Consider the following 24,407-nt stretch of genomic DNA (forward strand, 5'->3'; position numbering starts at 1 on the left):
TTTATTATGATTTTTGTTTGAGAAGGAGACTAGAATAAATCTGCATCTAACCTAGCACTTGAATTGCAGACAGCAACAGTGTTTTTTATTATTTTTTATTATTAGCGGTCAGGCATAGTATGCAGGTTCCACATTACTTGTACAATTACTTTACATCTATTCATTTACGAGTCCATAGTTTGATATGCTGAAACATTTCCATTACATATCGTAGCATTTTCTTGACATAACTTCGGCTTGTTGGTTTTGGTCTCAACATGTCCCCAACAAACAATTACACTTGACATTCACAATCTGCAACACCCAGCATCTCCGGCACCGTTCCCCAAAACATTGCACTTCGAATTCAGCCTATATAGTATATGTAGTGTGTATTCATTCATCTGTTTGTATTGATCTCCGGTATTACACCAATGGGTCCAAGATATCTTTGGGTCGAGAGGCCTGTGGTATTTCTTTTGCATACGTTTCTAGTCGCTCCACAATATGTGATCCAATCTTTGCTCTGTGGTGTCCGTCTACTCCCCCACCGCAGAGCTATGAATCTCTTAGATAGTAGTAGTACCACAGCCTGAAATTTGCGTCTTCTAGCCTGTTTGATTTTGTATATCCCCCAATAGGCAGACTTGGGGCACATTAGGTATCTGGTCAGTCAACATGGTTGACGTTATTCGTCACTGTTTGCCAGTATGGTTGGAGCAGTGGGCCTGCCCATGCCATATGTAAAAAAATCTACATGGTGAGCACTGCATCTATGACATCTGTCATCCACCCTGAGACCTTATTTGTGTAATTGCACCGGTGTATAATATACTTGTAAAAATTTGAAATGTATAGTTCGCAAATTACATTTGTGTTAGTGTACAACTATATTCCCAATCTTCCTTGACAATGGGGTTGCCTAGTGCTTCTTCCCATCTCTGTAGAGCTTTTTCATGTTCTCGGAATTGTTCACGCTGTGCTGCGTTGTAGAGATTTGTTACTAGTAGTTGGCGTGTGGGTGATGTTAAAAGAATTTGGAGGGTGTTGTGTCGGTGGCTCGTTAGGAAATGTGGGGTAGAGTTCCTTCACTGCCATTCGCAGTCGGAGGTACGCAAATATCTTTAAAGGTGTGCACTAAGGGAGGTGTCTGTTTGTGATATGAATTGCCCATTTGGGAATATGTTTTCCATAACTCGGAAGCCCATTTCTCCTAGTAATTTTAGCATGTTCTTTTCTTACGTCAGTTATGTGCGGGTGATGATTCATGGGCAATGCAAGTGCATATGTTGGGAGTTTATGTGCTCTTTTCGCCAGCATGTGCTACGCCATTGATGTGCAGCAGACTGTGTTTATTTCGGCTCTTGGGGTGTTTCGTCTTGCTCCGATCTATAAGTAACCAGGGGAGTTGGATGTACACTTTCGTACTCTGCTATATGAGGTATGTGTGCATTCAGGTGTAGCCAGTAGTGTGCAATCTGTGCCTGTGCACAATAGTAATTGAGTTGCAGATCCAGTGCTCAGAATCCACCTTGTGTATGGTCTAGTCGGTTCTTTCAAACCCACTCTTGCCTGCCCACGTAAGCCTTGTCATGTAGGTACGCAGTATTGTGAATAGCTGTTGTGTGAGCCTCACTGGTATGTTTGTGAATAAATCAAGGAATCGTGAAAGCACCACCATCTTCTGTATTGCTATCCTATCAGCTAACGATAGAGGCGATCTGATCAACCGTCTATTTGGTCTTCCAATTTTGACATGGTTTTTCCATAGTTTTCTCGTATTATTAACTCCGGGTCTAGGTGGATCCATATCCCTAGGTACTTCACGGGTTCCGTCTGCCATTGTAATGGATAATCTAGCAGGGGTTGCATTGTAGCAGGAGTGAGTGAAATCCCCACGTACTTAGTCCAATTTATACTGAGACCTGAATAATGTTTGAAGTGGATATATTCTCTGATTAGTTTACGTTTTCTGCTGGGTGCCGCGTGTTGAGCACCATATCATCAGCATATAGTGATATACTCACTGGTCTGAGTTGAAACTGCAATGCGGTATCAGCATGTTTTTGCCGGACTTTACAGGCTAGTGGTTTGAGTGCTAGTGTGAATAGTAGTGGTGAAAGCGGGCATCCCTGCCACCTACCCTTGAATAAATTGATGGGGTCAGATGTGTTGCCATTTATCCTTAGTCGTGCGCACGGTTCTGTGTGTAGTAGTGTTATCCAGCGTAGGAATGGTTCGGGGAACCCCATCCTCAGCAGTACAGTAAACCTAAAGGCCACTCCAGAGTCTAGCTTTCGCTGCATCCAATAAGGCCGCAGCTGCTGGCAAATCTGGATTCAGAAGGTGAAACATTGCAGATATGGTCCGCAGGTTTTGTGTTGACCTTGTTTGAATGAAGCCAGATTGGCCGGCAAGACCAAGTTTTGCATTAGGGGTTGTATCCTCAGCGCTATAATTTTGGCCAGTATTTTGGCGTCTGTTAATCCGTGATAGTGGGCGATAAGACTCACATTTAGTGGGATCTTTATCGGGCTTAAGGAGAGTAACTAACTGCTTCACCCAGTGAAAGTGGTAATATGGCTTCTTCATAGGCTTCAGAGTACATCGCGGTGAGGTATTAATAAATCTCTATTCTTTATAGAACTCCCCGGGTAACCCCTCCGTTCCTGGGGCCTCATTATTTGGGAGGGAGTTGATCGCCTCTTTTTGCTCATCCTCTGTGATAGGGTGACAGAAGTTTTCTCAGTGTTCATCAGACAGCAAGGCTAGGGCGACGTCATCTAAGTACTGATCTATCTCTAATGGAGTTGCAGTTGTCTCTGTGGAATATAATAGTGTGTAATATTCCAAGAAGCTACCAATAATAGATTGGGTATCGTATTGGGGCACATCTTGCGTTTTTAATATTTGTTATATGGGCCGTTGTGTGCGGAGGGCGTATTCTGCTGGAGAGTGCGCGGCGACAGCGTTACTGTCACTTAAGTACTTTTAGAACAGCAACTTTAACAAGCATTTGCAATGCAATAGGTCTCGCATTTACACAAGTTTGAGCTATTGACATTGCAAATGCAATGCTTTTTATTCTTGTTTTTGAAACCTAAATAAAAGGCATTGTCATTTGCAATGTCAATAGCTCAAACTCGCATAAATGCGAGACCTATTGCATTGCAAATGCTGACTGCTGTCCTGCAGTTCCCCCGGGGCACAAGCAGGTATCCACTTCTGTCTTTTTGCTGAGATCAGCTGTCCTCACAGAAGTGGATGCCTGCCTGTGCCCCGGGGGACTGACATTATGACAATGCCTTTTATTTATCTGTTTTGATAATTAACACATATGGCATTGATAAATGCTGTCACTCGCACTTTGACAGAGCCAACAGCTGAAGTGGGCTGATCCAATACTGTATGCTGTATAGGCTATAGTTGGTGAGTGAAAAATGTGAATGATAGTTCAATGGACAAATGAATGAACAGGGCTGATCCAAAGCCCCTCTATTTAAGTATATATGTATGTACTTTTCATTTGTTTTTTATTACACAAGTTCAGCCAAACAGCTAAAGCAGCCCCTAGGCAAAACCTAAAAAAAGTTTAACTTTTAAAAAATATGTTTAGTTTGAGCCTATCAGACAACTCGAGCTGTCTGGTTGGAAAAGAGTTGTCAGCTTGCCAGACTGTTTATTGCTCATCATTGGTTGACATTAATGTCACTCTTGTTTGTTATTTGATAGCTTGCCTTATCCATCTTGTGTCTATGCGTCAACTGAAGCATAGCCTCTTTGATTGCATCCTCCCACTAATCACTTTTAGGGAACTTTTTTCCTTTTCTGAAGCACACTTCAAAAGTGCATGTGCTCTCTTTCTCTTTCTCTCTTTGCATGGGGGTTGCGGGGGAGGAATGAGCTTCCAACACGAAAATGTGGCTAGTGTAGACACCATACTTGGCATGGACATACACCTTAAATTGCATTTGCAGGAGAGGGGAAGCGGATACCAAAGGATTTTTGTGTTAATTGGCCTGCAACCGCACCTGCCGACAGGTGCACGCGTCACAGAAAGCAATGCGAGTTTTTGGAAAAGAAAAGCATTCCATCGTTACCCGACCCACCTAACCGGGGTTATTTCCGTAAAAGAGGAACTCAATAACAGATGCCACTCCCAGTCTTCGGTAATGTGAAGGCTATGTCTGGCTCTCACGCTAACACCGGCGGTGAGGTATTTTTGTGGGCAGACATCATTGCTCTGGTGTGTAAGGCTTCCACGTCTGTGAATTTGAATGGCAGATTATTAGAGGTTTGCTCCTCTGCTGGGGGAGAAGGGGTCCCCTTGGACGTGGCTGACATCCTCGGGATCCAGGTCAGCAGCGAAGCATCGGACGCGTGTGGTGCTCTGCTCTGCGCCCGGCTGACCCTGTCCTGCATGGTGCCAGGCTCTGGGCACTGCCATGCACAGCTCTGCTCGCAGGCTGCGCCGGTGCCCGGGCTGCTGGCGGCGGACACTGTGTCTGCGTCACTTGAATCTGCTGGAGCGGGAGTGTCGATAGGAGCAGGATGTGGGGGGCACCGGAGGTAGAGGCGACCACGAGCTCAGGGCATGTGGGTAGAACGCCTCGCAAAGGTTGAGTTTAGAGAAAAAACACGCCCGGCCGAAACGCAAACAGCTGCGTGTTTATTTTAGCATCGCGCTTTAAAGTGAAAGCTGGATTCAACAAGCGCGTGCGCAATGGGGTTTGCTTCCGAAGATTTCATTAAAAAAATGTCATTTACCAACGCAACGTAACCTGGTTTGAACACGTCACCTCCGCCCCCCCCACGCATTCGTCTGTTGACTTATTAAAAAGGAATTATGGCGATTAGTATTGTTAATGTCCGATGTGTGGTTTGGGGTTGCAGTATTCCCGGTGAATTCAGCCATTAGCAGCTGTAGGACTGTGTTTGGTTCCAGTACGTATTTACTCGGGTTTTTCTGCCATCCCACTTAGACGGCCACGCCTGCTAAAAGGTTTCTTGTCTTTATGGGGCCATGTGTTTAAACAAATGGCCTCATAAAGATAAACGTTATGCGACGCAAGTAAGGCACACGAGCCCGTCCGAATGGGACGGCTCAGAAATCCGAGCAAATACGTCACCAACAGCTCTTTTCCAATGGCTGGCCACCGTTTAGCATAAACAGTGACGCCGGCCAATGGAAAAGAGGGGTGGGGTTTAATGCCCCTTACAGAAAATACCCCATGTCATTAAATCTCACCAGCGAGACTGCGCATGTGCACAGCCTACGCTAGCGAGACCTAAAAAGGTGACAGGAGAATAATCTCAGTCTAACTGGGCACATGAAATGAAGGCAAAATAAATAGATTGTTTTATAGTTATTATGCAAAATAACTCCAAAAAGCCCTTTCTGATTTTTCTTTGTTACAAAAAAGAAAGGAAATATTTTAATGCAATGTGTGCATGCTTTAAGCAGTTACTCAAAGTGAAGGGTGCTAATTGGCCAAGTTTACTGCTCATTGCCCCAGGCTGTATGCTGTAATATATATAGAAGTAAAATGTAAATGGCGATTTAACAGACCAGCGAATAAAGCTCGCCTTTATAGTGTGTATTTTATCCATGAATATTTTAGAGAAATCCTAGTCTGTAAAGTCAGCTGTACCTGTCTAAAGGCCAGACCTAAAAATACCAGTTAGAATGAAATGGCACTGCTTTTTGCATGTGATGCATGTATAAAATAAATACTGAATGAAGGTTCATCTAACTTTTAGGATGTAAAATAGTTGATGTTGCAATATAATCACTCGCAAGAAGGCAGAATGATAAGCCAAAGAGCCGGAAGCATTATGCAAGAGAAAATACTCTGGAAGAGCTAAGGCCCGCTCTGTGTATTTTAAAGAATTGGTAACAGTAGGTGAAAAAGCTTTTTTACAATGCTCCTTTAGATTATTTTATTCATTTATTTATTTTACGTGGCCCTGTCTGGCAACAAGGCAATAATATTTGCTTATGTCTGGACAGGACACTCGTACTTGTATTTCAAGCAAGCTCAATTTAACCCCAGACCTTTTATTAATGTTATCTGACAAACCTTCTCTATCAACCTCAGAAACAGCAGTTCTGATGAAGACTGAAAAACATCTAATTGACCAGTTTCCTTTTTGCAGTGAAACTATTTTAGTATTTTTGCTCCCTCAGTTTCTTATATACCTGTATATTTTTCTTTAGGGCGGATTCTCTCTCAAAGTTTTTAACAATTATCCTGAAGGACTAGGAGAGGCGCTTTATAAAGAACCGTTCGACTTCAACGCTGAGCCTCCTTGGGAACCTAGCTGATGATAGTAGGGTTCCATCTCCTAACTTGTCCAGGTAAGTGTTGAATAGTTAATCAAAATATTTATATCATAGAATGAGAGCGCAAAATGTATCTTGAAACACCCCAAATGTTTCCAATTTACCAACATTCCCCCCCGGCCCCCAATAGTGTGTTCTTAATTTTTGTATTGTTGTCCATCAGGACAGATGTCTGTTTTGCAGTTATGTTACTTGGTATTCATTTTAAAAAAATCCTTATTAGTTATAAAAATAAGATTACAGCATATGTAGTAATAAACGTTCATTGATGGATATGGCATGCACAAACATAAGTCTTCTATAGGTAGCCCTGAGTTGTGACTGTTAAACTGTTAAAGCTTGCAGCATTCTGTCTGACATCTACCTCCATCCATCAGCTGCCATTAACCAGTGGTGAATGTTTCTTGCATTGACCCGCCCCCCCCCCCCCATCCTAGTTCTCAAAACAGTTTTTATTCCAGTGCTTTATGTATCTCTGCTAATTGTGATCCTTCTCATGCCTTAAGTGCTTATTTACTACTTCGCATAGAATCCGTATCTCTGTGTGGGTTAAAAACCTAGTGAATTGGAATTTCTTTGCTTTGCTGAGACAACTGGGTAACGACCAGTAGTAAGGGCCTCTGTCTTTGTCAAATCAAATATACTTTTCATTAAGTTTAAAATGTGTACTAGAGCTATTGTTGAGCATATACACTTTTCTCTGGTTAGTCCATTCTTAATTTTCGAAGGGTGGTGTATAGTTTGCGGGACTATATTAAAAGTGGATGGTTTTTAGGGGCACCTTGCTTTACTAGAGAAAGCATAGTATTTGTAGTGACTGAAGACTGAGTGAAGCAGTGTGGTTCTCGAAAGGTGAAATCATGGGATTTTTCCTACTGACTCAATATTACACTAGCATCTGTTGAAGTCCTTGGTCAGCCACTGCCTCTTTACAGTGTGAGCTGCATAGTAGCAAATGTGGAGCTCTGAGTATACCAGGATTCCTAGATGTTTGTGTTTCATCAGTAAGAGTGTAGGTATTCCTTAGGGTTATGCCTTTCATTCAGATCACAATGTTTAGTTTTGAAATATGGGTTTCTGCTAGATGCAAATGCTGTGCATTAGTCTGTCATCTGTCATCTAGTTGTTGGGTCAGAAAGATACCTTGCATTCCCCTTGGAAAACAATCTACTGGGATTTGGGCAAAGTGCCAACACAAGCAAGCATTGAAGGATTTGCATAGGTTCTGCAACCTGTTTGCCGAAGGACCAGAAGATTGCCAAGCAGGTTCCCTTGCCCAGAATACAGTATGGGTAACAAAAGTACTGGACACATCATGCCAATCTTCAGGCAAAACAATGCTCACCTAGAGACTTGGAACTCGCACATGAATAGGAAAGGACTGAAGACACTAAAGAGGCTTGTGGTACAGCTATGTTCTGTTCTCGAACAGTCATCCCCAATACAACCTGATATTGAAGAGGTTACTGGGACTGTTCTGGAAAAACGGTTCAGAACACAGAAAAAGTGGACACCTACGATGCCTCAGACTTGCAGCTTGTCCAGCTCATCCAACCATCCACGTTGAAATACATGACAAGAGCCTGCTCAAAGTTAAGCAGCTTTCGGGGTCTAAGTCAAGATGCTAGAGCGGACGTACATTCACACTTTATCTTTACTCTGAAAGAGGACAACGATCAGAGGAATCACAAAAACATAGAACCTCAGAAGGAAGGGGCTGAAACTCCTCCGCTGAGGAAGAAAACCATGTTGATTGTCAAAGTCAAACGGAGAGAACGCGATTAATTTTGACTAGCAAAAGCACTTCGAAGGCTGTGGCAGCACTTAGTAATTGGAAGATAATCCGAAGGCAGTTAAACTTTCCACTAAACTGAAAATATGCAGGGAAGAGGAGGAATTGTACCTGTCAACCTCTGACACATGGAAAGAACCTGAAGTTTTGTTTGTTTTATGGGAACCCTCTGGATCCTCAGCAGAGCAACGGAGAAGAAAACATTTGACAAGATACTGTGGCAAAATCCCTACAAAAGGAGATCGATTTATACCCATCGAGGCAATCCCCTCCAGACGATCACAAACCGCACACTAATGAATAAGGCAGCAGACACACATGGGGGTGGGGGGAGGGAGACTAGAAGAAAAGCAGTCTGGTTCAAGTTGGCCAGAAAAAAAACTAGTGCACACGCAAAAAATCAGTTCAATAGGTTGCCAATTGTATTACAGCAGGGCAGAGAAGCATTCAGAGAACCAGCATCCTCCAAGGCGTTTGACCATAGGGTAGAGGAAAATGAAAACCAAACCTCTCCAAATGAGACACCATGCTTGAAGACCAATGTGCCAGCACGTTTCCTTTTAGTCACCACTGCATACAAAAAGGCTAATGCTCCATCCTCCAGTGTTCACCCCCCAGCAAGGATTGCAGGAGGTTGGAGTTGGTGGGTACAACGGAGGATGGTGGTAACACAATAGAAAATAGCCAACCCCAGTGCCTTGCTATAAGAAAGTATGGCCAACAACAGGGGGAAGAAACACTAGTTCATGCAACACCTGTCTGATGAATTTCTGAATTGGGAAAAGCGCAAATTCAGCCCTTGGGAGAAGGGCTATTCCCAACACCTGATTAAAGAAGTCACTGGTGGCAAAGTATACAGTGAACAGATATGCTGTGTAAAGGCACAATTTTAAGAATGCATGCGTAACTGAAAATATCGGTCTTCAAACCAAAGTTGCAGGCGCACAATCATGAATGCTCCTTTCAAGGGAGAAAGCTTATTGTTGCTTTTATAGATTACTTTCTTCAGCGAATGCATAGGTCATTGGAGCCTTACAAGCCATAGGACCCTTCAAGAGGAGGGCACCAAGCAATAGACCACAGTATGCCCACCTTCCTGCATCAAACATAGCTGCAAAGCAGTCCGCCCTTTACGCTGCAGACCACTTCAACTCAATGGCAGGGATGGGTGATGGTGGGGGCAACAAACGCAGTCCTTTCAAAACTGAGCTCAACAGGCTCCGGTCAAGGAATAGAATGCCTCTTACACAGGCAGCCCCAACACACAACACCTGTAGGGGCAGATTTGTGTGGTTCCAAAAAGGAATGGGAACGGATCCCCTCCAACAAACTGGCGCTAAATACGTTTCAAAATGGATACCTCATAGAACTAGAATAAGCACCTTCCAAGATACTATCAAGGAGGCAAAGACACAAGACGTTTAACCTGAGACCTCTACAACAAGCGGTGGAAGAAGGGAGAAATGCGCAATAGAGGTGCCAAACGCAACCGGGGCATTTACTCCCCATACTTCCTGATATAAAAGAATGATTTAACCGTAAGACCTGTTGTGGATTTGAAGTTTCTAAACAGTTTGACATTCCAAAAATGCATTCCACTGCTGGATGAAGAGGACTTTATGGAGATCATCGATTTGATGAATGACTACTTTCCTATCCTTGCGTTTGCTTTTTTTTGCCCTAAGTTGGCGGGGTATGCCTAGATGTGGGTCCCTTGCTCACTTTGTCAGTGGATTCAAGCAAGCCTGGCTGATTAAGGTTGTTACTAAGAAACCGGTCCCAGGATGCTTGTTTCCGGTTCAGGGAAGACCTGGCTTGGCAGTTCGAGCTGGACTGTTCACATGTGGCACAGGATGAAGACTGATTTGCATATAGCTGGGTCTGAATTGATGTGGCGAAGTGAGCTAAAGAATGATGATGGATTCAACCCAGATCTGTGACTGGGGGTGAGTGTCTGAAAAGTTTCAGCGCTCCGTCCATCTCCTTGTTTGCTACTTTCATATCCCTGTCAATAAAAGTCACAGGAAACACCTTAGGTTTGTCATGAGTAAATCATTGCCAATTCATAGGGTTATCCTTTGACATACTGTTAGCAGTAACCGTATTTATAAAATGTTTCGCAGAGTTTGCAGCAAATATAAGGCACCAGAAAAAAACTGTGTACCCCTACCTAGACTATTGGCTAATAAAGGCAAACTTGTTCATGCAGTGCCGTGAGGGCATAAATCAGCTAATATGCACACTATTCAATTGGGTTTCTAAATCCATCTGGAAGAAATCATCCATCACCTCTGCCCAGCATAACACCTTTCTGGGAGTGGGCCTTGATTCAGTAAAAGCCAAGGCTTTTCCAATAGGTCTCTCCTTTGGTACCTGTTGGCTTTGGCAATTGCTTTTATCAATGCTGTACAGTGCCTGGATGCCGTGCATCAATGTTAAATAAAAAAATATGCATGATGACCCGACCACCACTAGTGGTCATGTCATTCCACGGACATGCCCATGCACGATGAACTATGCACAGGTGCCAGCAGAATGATGCATGTACTATGTGTATTACTGTTTTCATCTACTATCCAAGATGGTGGATTAGCAAAACCTTTTTTTTTTTTTTAAAGTGCCTGAGCACCAATTTAAAAACGTGGGTGATTCTGGGAGAGAAGCACACCAGAGAGTAAAAGCGATGAACGTGGATGGGGGCAGTAGTCTACATGGGAGAGAGCAACACCGCATTAGTGGGTTAAGAAGTACAGAAGAGTGAGCAACAGTCAGTGTGTGTGTGAGGAGGGATTTGGAAAGTCCGCAATAGGTCTTATGCAACCATACAGCTTATGCTGTTTTGTTGGCTTGTACTTAAAAAGGTGCTGGCAATGAAAGAGCGAGTGTGCCTTTACCTGAAATTAGTCCTGTGCTCACTGTGCCGCTGGAATTAAACTACACATGACTAAAGATCCCCAATCGGGGCAAAACCAGGCTTGTGTTCGGGTTCAGGGAGAACCTGCCTGGCAGTTTGGGCTGCACATATCCTATTGGAGGAAGGTTAAGACTGATTGGCATATGGCTGGGTCCAAACTAAGGTGGGCAAAAAAAACCATTAAAAAAAACATGGTTTGAAATGCTATTCCTGCCGAGTCCCAATAGTAAGACTTATTGTGAGCATTCCACCCATCATTTTGTGTCTGAGGAAAACAGCCTCTGGTAAGAAATTGGGATGAAAATGTTTGGGATGTCTTGTATCCTGCTCATAACCTGAGCCAGGCTGCAAATGAGACCATTGCAGAAGTGGCTCTGGAATCTGTGATGTTAGTTTGGAGGTTTGGCACGATCTATGGTTGCCACAAATCGCTCAGATTTAAATTGACTTGGTGTCCAGTACAGACATGGCAAAGAAAAGGGCCATTAAATACCGAACCCAACACTGACCATCCTAACAGACGTTGTGTGCTCACTTAATTAACCTGAACATCATGGGCACAAAAGAGGCAGTCAATCTCCTAAATTTGTTTTAACTCAAGATTGTGTTTTTGCATTAACGATCTTGCATACACAGGGGTATTGCAGATACAGAACACTACAAAGCCATTTTTTCCCTCCAAAAATAAGAGGCCACACAATCGTATGTACTATCAAAACTAGCACAGGACATGTACATGGGTGATTTCAGAGAGACTTATTTAACAGTTCCCCTTCCAACGGGACAAAATGTAGAGGCAGACGGGCTCAGCAGACAGGATGGAAGGCCACGTGAAAGCAGCTAGATCAGGACTGCGTGAAAAAGGGTGCATCGCTGGTCTTCACTGTTACTGAATTTTGTAGGGCAGTAACTTGGTCATCAATACACACTTTCACTAAGCATTATTGTTTGGATGTCCAAACTAAGGAGACGTCTTTAGAGGATCTTGAAACCTGTTCCCAAACACCCATCCTTTACGCCCTACATCTTCAGATGAGTAACATTCAATGCACATCATAAGGTTCTGGAGAACACCCACACTCCCAAAGAGATTTGAAATGTAAGATTGTAGAAACAAGTGTTTTTTTTCTAACTTTGGTTGTTAGCAGCTGCCTGATTTTCTTTTTTTTTTTATTTTTTTTTTTTTTATTTTTTTTTTTTATTCTGATTCCTTTTAGGCATTGGCATTTCTAACATGCAGGATTTACTTTCTTTCATTGTTTTCTTTCCTTTGCTTCATCTGCGGCTCCCTCATTTGGAAGGTAGCCTGCACATGGTGCAAAAAAGCTCTAGGGCTTTAGCCCTCATTTTAATCTGTTCAGTCCAAGTACCTGAAAATTCATGCACTGAGAGCCTGAGTTTGGGTGCACCGTAGGAATAATCAGATTAAAGGCTGGTGGACTCTTTCTTTACTGTATATGTGTGGCTCCATGTTGAGTTTTTTTTTTTCTTTTTTGGAGTGTGGTCTTTCTAGATCCGAGAGTAATAATCTGAAGAGTTTGGGTGTTTAGGTGTAAGAACCTTGGCAACATCTGTCTACACCACCGGAGACACGTCCTCATTTGAGTGTTTTTTCTAGACCATGCTGTGGGCATTTTTCGAAGTATTGGATCAATCCTCTCCACCTGTTCCTCACTGTGGAAGATTGATCATTGGAAAATTTAGCACTATGGAGGTCTCCATCAAATGGAGGAATCCTGGCATCTTGATCCTTTTGAAGTCTGATGTGCTATCTTCATACTGCTGTAGGCAACCTCTGACAAAGCTGTTGTCTCTGAAGGATGGTTCCACTTTACTTGATTTTTCCACTTAGATGCGCTTAAAAGTTCTGAGAAGCTTGGCTTCACAGTGCAATCAGCTAAAGCATTTTCCTAAGGCTGGTGGTTTTGGGCTCATGGTACTGAAGTGAACAGGCCGGCGAAGACTCTGCCTTGTTTGTTTCTTAAAGTCTCACTGTTGAGGAAGCCTGCTACCTAATCACAGGCTCCTGCTTCCTGTTATTGTAACTTCTGGCTACATGGAAATTACACAAGGATCTTGGAGGCTTCACTCTGATAACCTAGGAATGTTCTTCAGTTGGGCTTGCCAATTTGAGTTTGGTTCCTGTGGCAATCTCTCCTATTTTGTGTACACCCACATTTCCTCTAACACAGTGGGCTTCTTGGACATTGACTGCTTCACCGCATATGACTGTGTACTCTTGATGCTGATTCCCTGACCGGTCTTTCAGTGCTGCAGCCAGCTGTTATAAAGAACTGTTGCCTTCAGCGGCTGCATGTTAGTAGGTGTTGTGGTGAGATTTGGTAACCAGGCCTGGTGATCCGAATATGAAGACTTGCCTAGCCTCTTATAGGGATCCAGTGCCCTACTGCTCATTGTACTGAGTGGCAGCCCCATCTTTTACTCGGGCATACTCTTTACCACTGGTCTCATTTTCAGAGTGAGACTTAAACTCTTCAGTTCTCAGGTTTGATTTGACTGGGGAAGAAAGAGATAAGGGGCTCCAAGACCCAGACCTTTTGATAAGGGAGCTCAATAGATTTGTGCCCTCTGATGTCATGGTACACTACTTTGAATGTTTGTTTATTTAAGCAGGTTTGTCGATTCATGGTTTCTTCTACTTATAGGGCAAGAAGTATAATTATTTGTTTACTAGTACCATGAGATTGCATTCCCCTCTCCAGCATGTAGTGGATGTCCACTGTCCAGTATAGAGCGGCTGTCCTAATAGTTTACCAACTGCCTGAAACCCATATTGAAGAGATTCAAGGAGTGGGTGCTGGTTGATGGAGGAATGGCTCCGTGGTCTTATCTAAGAGCAGGATTGCCTTAGTGGTGAAAAAGTTGGCCGGAAACTGCAAATCCAAATCAGCCCATTTTAAAATATGGTTTGTGTGCCATGTGAGTTATTCGATTGGAGAAAAGCTCACAAAGAAACATGTTGGGGAAAACATAGCTTTAATGAGAGATTCTGTGTTCGTCCAGTGGTACAAGCCACCATGCATAAATGTTTAAGCTGCTCCAAATCAACTTTACAATTGTGATGCATTGCACACTTCACAATCCAGTTTAGCACAAAGAAAAATATGTAATAAAAAATAACATACTCTCATCGAAAATCTTTAACTTTTTTTGGCCACTGGAGGCTACTAAAATGAAAAGCAGTTACCAGACAACTGTTTAACACAGGTTGGGAGGGTTCTAGCCAGGGTCAGTTAGTTTGCAGGCTGGTACACTCCAATGCTTTCATATTTCTCAAGTTGCTGAAAATCTTCATTCAGGTCACTCTCAAAGCCCCAGACGCCCAGGAGCTTTACTACAAATGTACCCCAAAAGTCATTGTAGGAGTCTTTCAAGATAGTCCATTGTCTTTGCCTCTTTATAGAATGGGCCTATTAAAAGAAAAAACGTTTTTTTAATTAAAAAAACGAATCGTGACTCGTTTGAGTTTAGAACTTCTCCTGGCTCAGGTGAGACAGCCAGGCTGGGAACAGGACTGCCTCAAAGGCACAATGTTCTCCAAAGTATGATTGTGTGTCCTATGCCATCTTGGACATTTCTCCCTGGGTGCAGTGATGGCATTCTGCTGTACCTATTCATCCCTTTTCTCCCACAATCTATGCTAAGTGGGGCTGTTCATTTTAACTCATCCTTTCCTTCTTGTCAGATCAACTTGGAGGATCAGGTCTTTAGTTTTTTCACAGGAATGTGTTTCATGCCTCTCGTAGGAGCTAATCACTAGAGAAAGAAACAAGCTGGCCAGACTGTTGGGGAGCAATAAACGGTGCTTAGAAGCGCTCTGGTAAGTATGTGTATCAAATATGCATAGTCTTGTAGGACTGGACTCTATATAACCATTCCCCCCCCCCCCCCCATGTCAGTTTACGGATTTATGACTTTTAATCCAAAGCAGACATTTTAGTGAAATGATCCCTTAAATCTTGTCGCGTCTGGGACATGACAATTTTGTTTTTGTCCCACGTTTACTCATGCATTCAGATTCTGGTGGGTCTACATAGGCATGACTTTGCTTTGCTACTGCAATGTTCAGGCTGCGATCACCCAGAACTGCAGTAGTAAGTCTGTTCCCTCTAATGTGGTTAACGTCTATGTAAACTGCCATCCACTTGTGATAGTTAACGTTTGTGCCACAGGTGCCCTTTCTACACAGGTTACTGTGGCCTTAAGTAAAAATGAAATTTGGCAGTTGGCGTTGGGCAACTTTTTGCCATGTTTTTAGGGGTTTGAATATATGTTCACCGCCATCCTAGTACCCAGAGTTTAAAATTCCTGCTGAAAGCAGTTAAAACCAATGGATGGAACACCCAAAAAGATGCGCTTTCATATGTGACATTGTTTAAGCAATTATGAAAAGCACCAAAGGTCAGAGATGATGATCAGATGGGTCTAGTTAAGTAAAAATGACTTAAAATGGGCCTGAACTACTGCGGATAAAGGTTTTTCTTGGAGGGCAACTTGCAAAGAGGAGATAAATGGCTTGCTGAGCCACCATACCGAACGAGCTTTGGCATAGCCAATAGGTCTCGCCTCTGGGGCCTTATAAGTGTTTAGTCATGCAACAGTTGATGCTGTTGTACCAATGATATTGTGCTACGTAACTAAATACTTATAAGGTCCCAAAAGCGAGACCTATTGGCTATGCCAATGCTTGTTGCTACAGTTTTAGTAAGTTTTGGACCGCTTGAGCCAAAAGTAAAATGTATTTTTTGTTAATATCTGAAGATTATGTGGCAGATTGATTATGTGGCAAATGCGGCAAATCTATAACTGTACAAAAATCTGTTCCACGAATATGAATTTACCTTGAAAAAACTAAGACAAGTAATGCTACTCAGTAGAATGCTCTTTGCAAAGCTGAACAGTTATTTTTCTATTGCTTATTGATATATTTGGGTATTAAACTGGTACTAATGTGGTGCAACCAATGCCCAGACAGTTACCAAGTTACAAAAAAAAGTGGAAAAAATTAATACTGTTAGAAAATGTGCCGCATTATGCAGCATAATTTGCCTTGGATTGCAGCGTGATTTACTCAATGCTGCCGCATAATTTAGCCCGCTCTTGCCGCATAATGCCAGTGGCCCTGGGCATACGTAACGGACCACTCATGTGCTCACGGGCAAGGTACACAAATTCAGGATAGTCCGTGAAAAGTACGAACACGTGGTCGCCCTAGATGGTGTGTACATGTCTCCTTAAATTAGTTTGCCGCTTAGAGTACTTCACTTTTCATGTGTTTTCCGAGATGACCCAGTAGATCACTTTCAGGAAGATTAGTTGTTTTTATAAGGACCCGTGAGATCGATGTGGAACAGGGTACTAGTGGTTATTATGCTTGCCAACAAGCAGGCATCGGTTTCTATCTCGCTTATGGAGTGCCTTAACCATGTGATCTGGTGAGGAGTGAATGATGAAACGAAACTGAAACTTTGATATCCATTCAAACATGGCTGCAGGGGAAGCATTTGTCGGAGAGCGGTCTCGAGGCGGATGGCTTAAAGATGTCTGTAAGGTACAATGTTCTTTATATTCTATTTCTTTTTATTTTTTGTACGAAACACTTGAATACTGCGCTTCATGCGCGAACACCTGGGAAATGCCGGTTCACCCACATTCCCATTCTAAGGTTGAGGGAAATGCCTCTCAGAATGTTTACCAGCGTGTAGCTATCTTTCATTCCTACACGGATGTGGTGTAACCGCTTGAGTTGCTGGTTTTGGAGCTGGGGAACCCGGTTCGAATCTGTGTCGACTCATTATGTTGTGATTCTGGGTAAATCTCTTAATCAAGTAATCTTCCCGAACCTACAAAAACATGAATCTGTCCTCGTGTAATGTAACTGGGGGTCATGTAAAGCGCTTCAATACCTTCGGGTCGAGTTTGCGCTATAGAAAACTGAAATGCTGGTGAGTAAAGAGTTAGAAGGTTCTCAAAATGGTTTTGCAATTGAAGGAGCGTGAAAAGGCGACGTTAGGATAAAGTTAGAACGCAATTAAAGAACAGTTTGTCATACAGAGTTGAAAGTAAATGTGGGATGGATAAGGCAAGAGTGATAAAAATAGAATCCCCTCACTAAAGTACTCACATTGCTTCCAAAAGTAAAGGAACACCGCTCCATGGGGATAACAAGCTGCGAGACGCCCTCTGTGGTGGGGGTTGGGGTCGGGGGGGAGGGCATTGAAGCAAGGCGCACGCTTGAGCGAGAGGAAAGCCAGATGGCGCCTCTGCTCGTGCCTGTGTGCGTAACCGCACACTGTATGCCACACAAAGCTGTGGTCGGGCTTTTAAAAGCCCTCTCACTAAATGTCTCGCCAGACAGCGCATGCGCTGGCTCGGGCGAGACCTAAAAAGGCAGGGCACCAAAACAATAGTTGGTGTCAACTTGAGCCTGAATCAGCTGGGTCTTAATGATTAAAAAAATCAACTGTCTTGGTGGTTTAGAGTGAAGTATTTTAGGGGAGCTGATGTTCTTCAGGAGTACTTAAAAAGCTTCTGTTTCTGATCAATTGCTTCAACTATCTTTGTGTGAGTAAATATGGGCTTAGCCACATGAGTATTTTAGAGCTGCAGCACACTCAAATGATTGAGATTAAACTTCGGTTGCATTTTGTGTTCCTGAATAACTAGCAGTATTACTTAAATAGTGAAGATTTTCCATCAGAATATAGTAGTATTATCAGCGCTTAGTGCTAGACACACAGCGCATGTGTAATTGGTCATCCTAGTACTACACACTAATAAAACAAGCTGCTTTTGTGAGATTGTTAATACATTGTTTTCGTTCTTGAGCATATTTCTTCATCAATATATAAACTTGATTATACATTTTGCAATTGAAACTCACGAAAAGCAATCCCTTATTTATGCTTATTGTTACTTGTCACTTTTTACAAGCCTATTCCTCTTTTACAGTTTGTTGCATATTTCAAGAATCCGGGTAAAGGGCTTCTCGATTATTCACTTGGTGTATGTAAGCTGTGAGGAGTACAGCTGAGATGAAAGGATTTATTGAAGACGCAGATACATCCATTGGCCTGCTAGATGAGGCTGCAGCTTTTCAAGATGTTATTGATCACTATATTTATGAACATACGATTGTAAGTGCCTGTTTTTGTAACTTAATATATTGGCTTTGCATGACCAACATTATCTACCAGTTGTTAGTGTACTGTCAAAACACTACACAGTTTAGTTAAACATGCAGAACCCCACCCCACTTTTTAGTATGACAAACGTTCGCGACCCAATTAGCTGTAATGGAAATGAGGTGGGTGATTTTTTTTTTTTTTTTAATTAACATTGTGTGGTAATGCATGATTTGTCGACAGCGAATTTTCAATTGCAATGGTCACTAAATTTGCTCAGACCTAGTTTTACACGGTTTCAGTGAATATTTATTATTTTGCGTCATCAAGTAAAATGTCTTGATTTGTGCTAATCCTTCTAAAATCTGTTTCCATCACACTTCTGATTTACAAAAAACAGTGCTTAATTTTGCTTTACTAATTGCTGAATGTGTACAGTTAATTTACAACATTTTGTTGTGTTTAGGGAAAAATGGCACCCTTCGGATTTCTGTCACACTTCATGTATCGCATAATTCACTTTATTTTTCTTTGACTGCAAAGTGATAAGAGTTAGTAAACACAAGTCATGGTTCACAAATAAGCAGCAGAAGACAAAGCCTGACATTTGACCTCCGTCTTTGAAGCCCAGCAAATGTGACCCAATAAATACTGAATTTACAGGCTATCATTTTTTATCGCCTGGACTCTAGTCACCCACCAACCGAAACCCACAGTTGAGCAAACACTGATCTATAATGTCTTTGCTGTCTCAGGCACATAAGATGGTGCCATTGACAATGACTGATAGGGTCTCACACTGCTGTCATACAAATCTTCCATTTTTCTCCGATTCATGAAGATGACTAGCTGCTCCTGTATGTATGTGTATATATATGTGTGTGTGTGTGTGTGTGTGTGTGTGTGTGTGTGTGTGTGTGTATATGTGTGTGTATATATATATATATATATATATATATATAAAGCAGAGAACTCTGGGTAGTTCTCAAGTTTAGGTGGAAAGCAGTTCCTGTATGGAGCGCTCTCAACACTAGCGACACTCTAGATCTGCTCACCTCAAATGTCTGTTTTTCTATCAAAATCTTTAAGCATAGGATTAGCACAGTGCCATCCACGCTGAGATAGAAAAGGACAAAGTCTTTTACCATTTGTACAGCAAAGTCTTTAATGGCTTTTGTCATTTTACAGCTCGGCAAGGACAGCACTGTGCTAGTCCTATGCTTAAAGACTTTGCTGTACAAATGGTAAAAGACTTTGTCCTTTTCTATCTCGGCGTGGATGGCACTGTGCTAATCCTATGCTTAAAGATTTTGATAGAAAAACAGACATTTGAGGTGAGCAGATCGAGTGTCGCTGGTGTTGAGAGTGCTCCATACAGGAACTGCTTTCCACCTAAACTTGAGAACTACCCAGAGTTCTCTGCTTCTTTTTTGCATAATTTATTCGTCACTCTATGCCTGAAAGGCTATTTCTTTGATATATATATATATATATATATATATATATATCTCTCGTTTGGAAATTTGTATCCTTGTTATTAAGATTAAAAGCGCCAGAATGCAAGAAAGAAAATCTGTACTGAATAGCATGGCGTGTTACATGTAATGATCTCTTGTTAAGTGTGTATGATCTTGCTAAGGCTAGCTTGCTCTGTACAGCAGCCTCTTTTTCAGTCTTGAGACTGTCTCAAGCAAAATGTATTTGTGTCCATAAGCGCTGACTACGCTTGCTCTTGTGTGGTATACTGGAGAACACTCATAAGAGAAATTTCTCCAAGAAGGCAAAAAGCTAGAGCAGCCAACATTGTACTACATTTTCCCATCGGTAAAATTATAAAAAACCTACTTTTAAAAAGTTTAACGTATGGTAGTGTATGTGTATAATGGTATTTGCAGTCGGGGAGCAACATTCCCCCGATCCGAAGATTTCTGTTACACTAAATGTGAAAAGCAAGAGGCTATGCCTGGCTGGTAGAAAGTTATTCTGCACAGGTGGGATTGCCCTCCAGACTGCTAGCACCTCTGCCCTCTTAGACATATATGGCCATTCGTCTTGGGAGCTCATTGAATGTTTCAGACTGTCGACAAAATCTTCAAAGGTATAGTCTTATCCTTTTACTTTGGCTCTATCGACTGGCTCGTCGACGGTGACTTCATGGTCGCTGGCGCTTCAGGGTTCCTCGTCGACGACTACTTCGATGCCATTGGTGGCTATGTCGTAGTTTATGGTGACGACTATGATGACGGCTTGCACGTCGATGACTGCTGTGGCGAGGACAGTCTCGACGACTACGGTGTCTACTACGTCCATTTCTTCGATGATTCTCATGTCGTCGACTGCTCCGGACGACCTCGTCGACGGTGGAAACCATTTCTATTTCACTCAAGATGCGCCAGATTACACCTGCGATGACTTCCCCCAGGAGGGTGACTCCTCTACCTCCTGCTCTCCTCCTTGAAGAAGAGTGTACTGAGGAGGAGGATGATCCGTTTGGCTATGTGGACAGCCCTTCTCAGTTACATGTCAAGTGTCATGATACAGATTCTGACGTGGAATATGTGGAAGAACAGCACTATGAACCTTCTTCAGATTATCAGGAGGACTGCCAACAGGAGATGGTTTCTTTGCCTTCCTCCTTACTAGCGAACTTGCAGTCTGTGCTTCTGGACTATAGGAAGAGATTTGCAACGCAGCCTCCGGCTTCAGGTGCGGATCCACTTCCTTCTGTTCCACCTTCTCTGCCTGCTACCCCTCAATTGCCGCAGCAGATACCTGTGGCCCAGGAAGCGCCACCTATCGTGCCTCTTGTTCAGGATAACACCTCTGAGGACCAGGGCAAAGTTGACATACCGGAACCCAGACACAGAATGGGATGACTGTCATTCCAGGAATCCTTCTGCTCCCCTCACGACTCCTCCGGATAAAGAGGGCAGACTCCTTGATAATGCGGGCAAGAGATTTTCCTCCATGTCCAGCCTGTTGATCAGGGCTGCGAACGCATTGGCTATATTTGGTCACCACGATCGCCAAATGTGGTGCGACCTTTCCCCCTATCTGGACCAGTTGCTGGAAGATGGGAAGATGGAAGCGAAAAAGATTCTTCAAAAGGGCGAGAGAACATCTGCGAAAGTCATTGACTTTGCAATGGACATTGCAACGACTGCTTTCCGCTTCCTGGCTGGCGCTGCTGCCCTTCATCGGCAAGGCTGGTTGCGTGCTACGTGGTTCCGTCCTAAGATCCAAAACAAGATCTTGGATCTTCCCTCTGATGGGGAAGCGCTCTTTGGGAAGCATGTGGAAGATGCGCTCCAAGGGTATTAAAAAGGACACGGAAACCGCAAAATCCTTAGTGACTCTGCAGTACCGCAAGGTTCCCTTCCGAGGAGCCAGAGGGAGAGCTAACACCACATATAGAGGAGGATACCAACAGCAGTGTTATTCCTCGTATGGTTCACAGTCACAATCCTACTGGCCGAACTACAACCAGCGGCAAAATTAATCCTCTTTCTCTCGATCGAACAGAGAGACGAGGACGTCGGGGGAGGAACGCCTCTAAGCGTCAATAGCAGCTTGCTGGCTCCAACTACTGTCCCTTCTCCTCCTGTGACATCAGTGGGAGGCAGAATTTAAAATGACCTCCACAACTGGCAGCAAATTACATCGGACCACAGGGTGCTGAAGATCAGTCTATGCGGCCATACTTTCGAATTTGTCCAAACACCACCTTCCAAGCCCCCCTCGCGCCACTGCATCAAAACATCTACGTCTTCTATGGTTGGAAGTCAATCAAATGCTCCTCAAAGGAGCGATAGAACCGGTCCCTCTCTCAGCAGGTGGGTTTCTACTCCTGGTTCTTCCTGGTCCGGAAGACTATAGAAAAGTGGCGACCTATTCTAGATCTGAGGGAGCTCAACACCTATCAAACCATCATTTAGCATGGTTTCTCTGCAGGACGTTCTTCGTCTTAATTCAGGAGATTACATGGCCATATTGGATCTAGAGGACGCTTACTTTCACGTACCCATTCATCCTGCCCACAGGAGGTTCCTTGGCTTCACAGTTGCCAAGAGCCACTTGCAGTTCAAGGTCCTACCTTTTGGACTCTGGTCTGCTCCACAGATCTTTACAAAGGTATTAGCTCCAGTGGCAGCTCTTCTACAAAAACAACACCATCAGGTCTTCCCTTACCTGGACGACTGGTTGCTGAAAGCTTCTACAAAAGAGGCAGCAGAATAATCAGTCGTGGCATGCATACGCCTTTTCGACAATCTTCGGCTGACTCAACTTGGAAAAGTCGACCCTCTGTCCATCCAGAACGGCCACGTTTCTGGGAGCCGTTCAGGACACGTCCATCGACAAAGCTTTTCCCACTCGGAGAAGCAGGAAAAGCTGATGGATATGGACCGTCGGCTGTTAAAGAGTCACTTTCAGTTCACCTCTACAAGTTTCTCCTAGGGTCCATTAGCTCCTGCATTCCTCTGATTCATCACTGCAGGTTGTGGATGCGTCCTCTCAAGGAGCAGTTGGACTTGCAGTAGGGCCAAGTCGACGGATCTTTCGAAGACCAAGTCTATGTTACCGTGCCCATGAGAAACACTGCATCATGGTGGACGAACGTGGAAAACATTTCTCAGGGTCTCTCATTCAGGATCCCTCCTGCTGCTCAGATAATTACTACAGATGCCTTGCTAGAGGGCTGGGGAGTAGTCTTGCAAGACCTTCATTTAAGTGGCCATTGGCTGCCCCAACATAGTCTTCTACTTATTAATCTGCTGGAACTCCAAGCGATTCACTTGACCTTACAGGCTTTTCTTCCGCGAATACAGCAGTCTGCAGTTCTAATACGAACAGACAACACGACTGCTACGCATTATATAAACAACGAAGGAGGCACCAGATCTCGTCTGTTGTCTATAGAGGCTCAGACAATTTGGGAATGGGCTATCCAGCAGGGGATATCGCTCAAAACAGAGCACCTCACCAGGCGTTCTCAACAAGACAGCAGACACGCTGAGCAGACTGAAATTGGTCAGCCATGAATGGGAACTGGACCAGTACACGCTGGAAGAGGTTTTTCGCCTATGGGGCAGGCCTTCCATACACCTCTTTGCAACGGCAGAGAAGAAGAAATGCTGATATTACGCAGGCAGGCTTTACCATCGGGGATCATTGGGGAATGCACTTTAGATGGCCTGGGCAGGCGCATTTGTTTACGCTTTCCCCCCCCCCCACCCCCCATTCCTCTGATCCCCAGGCTTCTCAGGAAGCTCAAAGCAGAACCGTTCAAGATGATTCTGATAGCTCCTGCAAGGCCTTGACAGTTTTTTGTTTTTTTAAATTGTTTTCATTATAAACAAAACAGCAAGACACTTGATTGGGCAGATTACTCGTATCATTTGACATAATGGCACACCAATCTACAACCCTGTAAGCAGAACCATCTCCACACATTATTACATAGTCGACATCAACACTCCACACTCCCACCCCAAGACCCACTCCCTCAGTCTGAATCAGAGGTGTCATCGTCCGGCACTGGTGGCGGGTCACATATTCTCCCCCCCCCCCCCCCCCCCTGAATTTGTTCCATGCCCCCCATACCTTGTCCCATTTACGGGGGCAACCCCTCCTGATGAATACCGATCGTTCAGCCAGCATGGCTGCATCCATGTCCCTACCCCATGCGGACAGTGAGGGCACCCCCACCGTTCCCCATTTTTGGGCTATATTTCTCTTAGCTGTCATTATCCCCAACATGGCCCAGCCCTGAGCCTGGCGGCTGAGATCATTAGCTTCCCACACGTTTAACAAACAGCGCCTGGGCTCTGGCACCAACGACACCCCACACGCCTGCGACATTGTCCTCATCACCCGTCTCCAGAAGTCCTGAATTGCGGGGCAATCCCAAATGGTGTGGAAAAATGTTCCCTCCTCCCCACAACCCCGCAAGCAGAAGGGGTGCAGCGCTCTGCCCATTTTGTGTTGCAAGTGTCTAGTGTAGTATGAGCGCTGCAGAATTCGGAGCTGCACCAGCCGTAGCCTCGAGGGTATGCCCGCCTCACGTGGCGAGGCCAACACCTCACGCCATTCCGGGTCATCAAACTCGACGACCTCAGCGGCCCATTTTTCCCGCACGGGCCCCATTGGGTCCGGTAGGTTGTTGATAAGCTTTCGGTATGTGAAGGACGTAGCCTTCTTAGGCATGTATTCCGTCAGCAATCTGTCCTCCAACGG

The 24,407-nt window shown here is 43.9% G+C and overlaps 1 protein-coding gene across 2 annotated transcripts in view; it reads left to right on the forward strand.

Moving 5' to 3' along the window:
• The window catches only part of AZIN1 (antizyme inhibitor 1), a 565,763-nt gene that overhangs the window by 39,613 nt on the left and 501,743 nt on the right, over positions 1-24,407 (forward strand). For both annotated transcript variants that reach the window (XM_085605134.1, XM_085605135.1), the window contains exons 2-3: positions 6,197-6,337; positions 18,001-18,185. In XM_085605134.1, the coding sequence (XP_085461260.1) occupies positions 18,084-18,185 (102 nt within the window). In that variant the 5' untranslated portion in view covers positions 6,197-6,337; positions 18,001-18,083. The remainder of the gene's footprint in view (positions 1-6,196; positions 6,338-18,000; positions 18,186-24,407) is intronic.

This window comes from Triturus cristatus, chromosome 5_1 (genome assembly GCF_964204655.1).
Source record: "Triturus cristatus chromosome 5_1, aTriCri1.1, whole genome shotgun sequence".
NCBI lineage: Eukaryota > Metazoa > Chordata > Amphibia > Caudata > Salamandridae > Triturus > Triturus cristatus.